General features: G+C 53.7%; 1 protein-coding gene across 1 annotated transcript; it reads left to right on the plus strand.

Moving 5' to 3' along the window:
- Positions 1 to 391: 391 nt before the first annotated feature.
- Positions 392 to 691, plus strand: LOC111648554 (monocarboxylate transporter 12-like; the record flags this gene model as incomplete). The annotated part of the gene is made up of 1 exon (XM_023398365.2): positions 392 to 691. A coding segment is annotated over one exon (300 nt), but the record flags the coding sequence as incomplete, so codon positions are not given.
- Positions 692 to 698: the final 7 nt, after the last annotated feature.

Raw genomic sequence — 698 nt, forward strand, 5'->3', positions numbered from 1 at the left:
AGGACGCTGGACTCTAACGTTGGACTGATGTTAAATAATGGTTGGACATGAGCCACCAGAAGGTTGACATGAGACTTTAGGAAGATTTTGGTTGCTTAGCAATAGAACATCAACATCAGCTGTCGTCAGTTATTCCACGTCACATTCCGTTGAAATTTGGTCGCCTGACGTCACAACCTACATTCCATCAAGTACCATAGACGTCCAGCTGCATGCTGGGAAGTTTCTCACCTCCCTGAAATCCTCGTCCTCGTTATTCAAAACGTCCTCACTTTCTGAAAACGTCTCCATCAGAAATGTGTCTGTACTTTCCAAAAACTTCCCAGCAGTCTGATCAAACATCCTCACATTTCAAAATGTCCTCACCTGTCTCATGGTCCTCTGCCTCCAGGTCTGGGTTTCGCTCTGTGTTACACCCCCGCCATCGCCATGGTGGGCTGTTACTTCCGGCGGAGGAAGGCGTTGGCGTATGGCATCGCCATGTCGGGCAGCGGGATCGGGACCTTCATGTTGGCGCCGGCCGTGCAGCTGCTGATCGAGCTTTACTCGTGGAGGGGGGCGCTGCTTGTCCTCAGCGCCTTCGTCGCCAACCTCTGCGTCTGCGGGGCGCTGCTTCGACCAATCACAGCACAAGAGGACGAGGAGGGGGCAGAGGGGGAGGAGCGGGAGTCAGCCAGTGAGGAGAGACGAGGTGAGGT

This window comes from Seriola lalandi, unplaced genomic scaffold, assembly GCF_002814215.2.
Source record: "Seriola lalandi dorsalis isolate HSWRI2012SDOR001 ecotype SW California unplaced genomic scaffold, Sedor1 jcf7180002042722, whole genome shotgun sequence".
In the NCBI taxonomy this organism is placed as follows: Eukaryota; Metazoa; Chordata; class Actinopteri; order Carangiformes; family Carangidae; genus Seriola; species Seriola lalandi.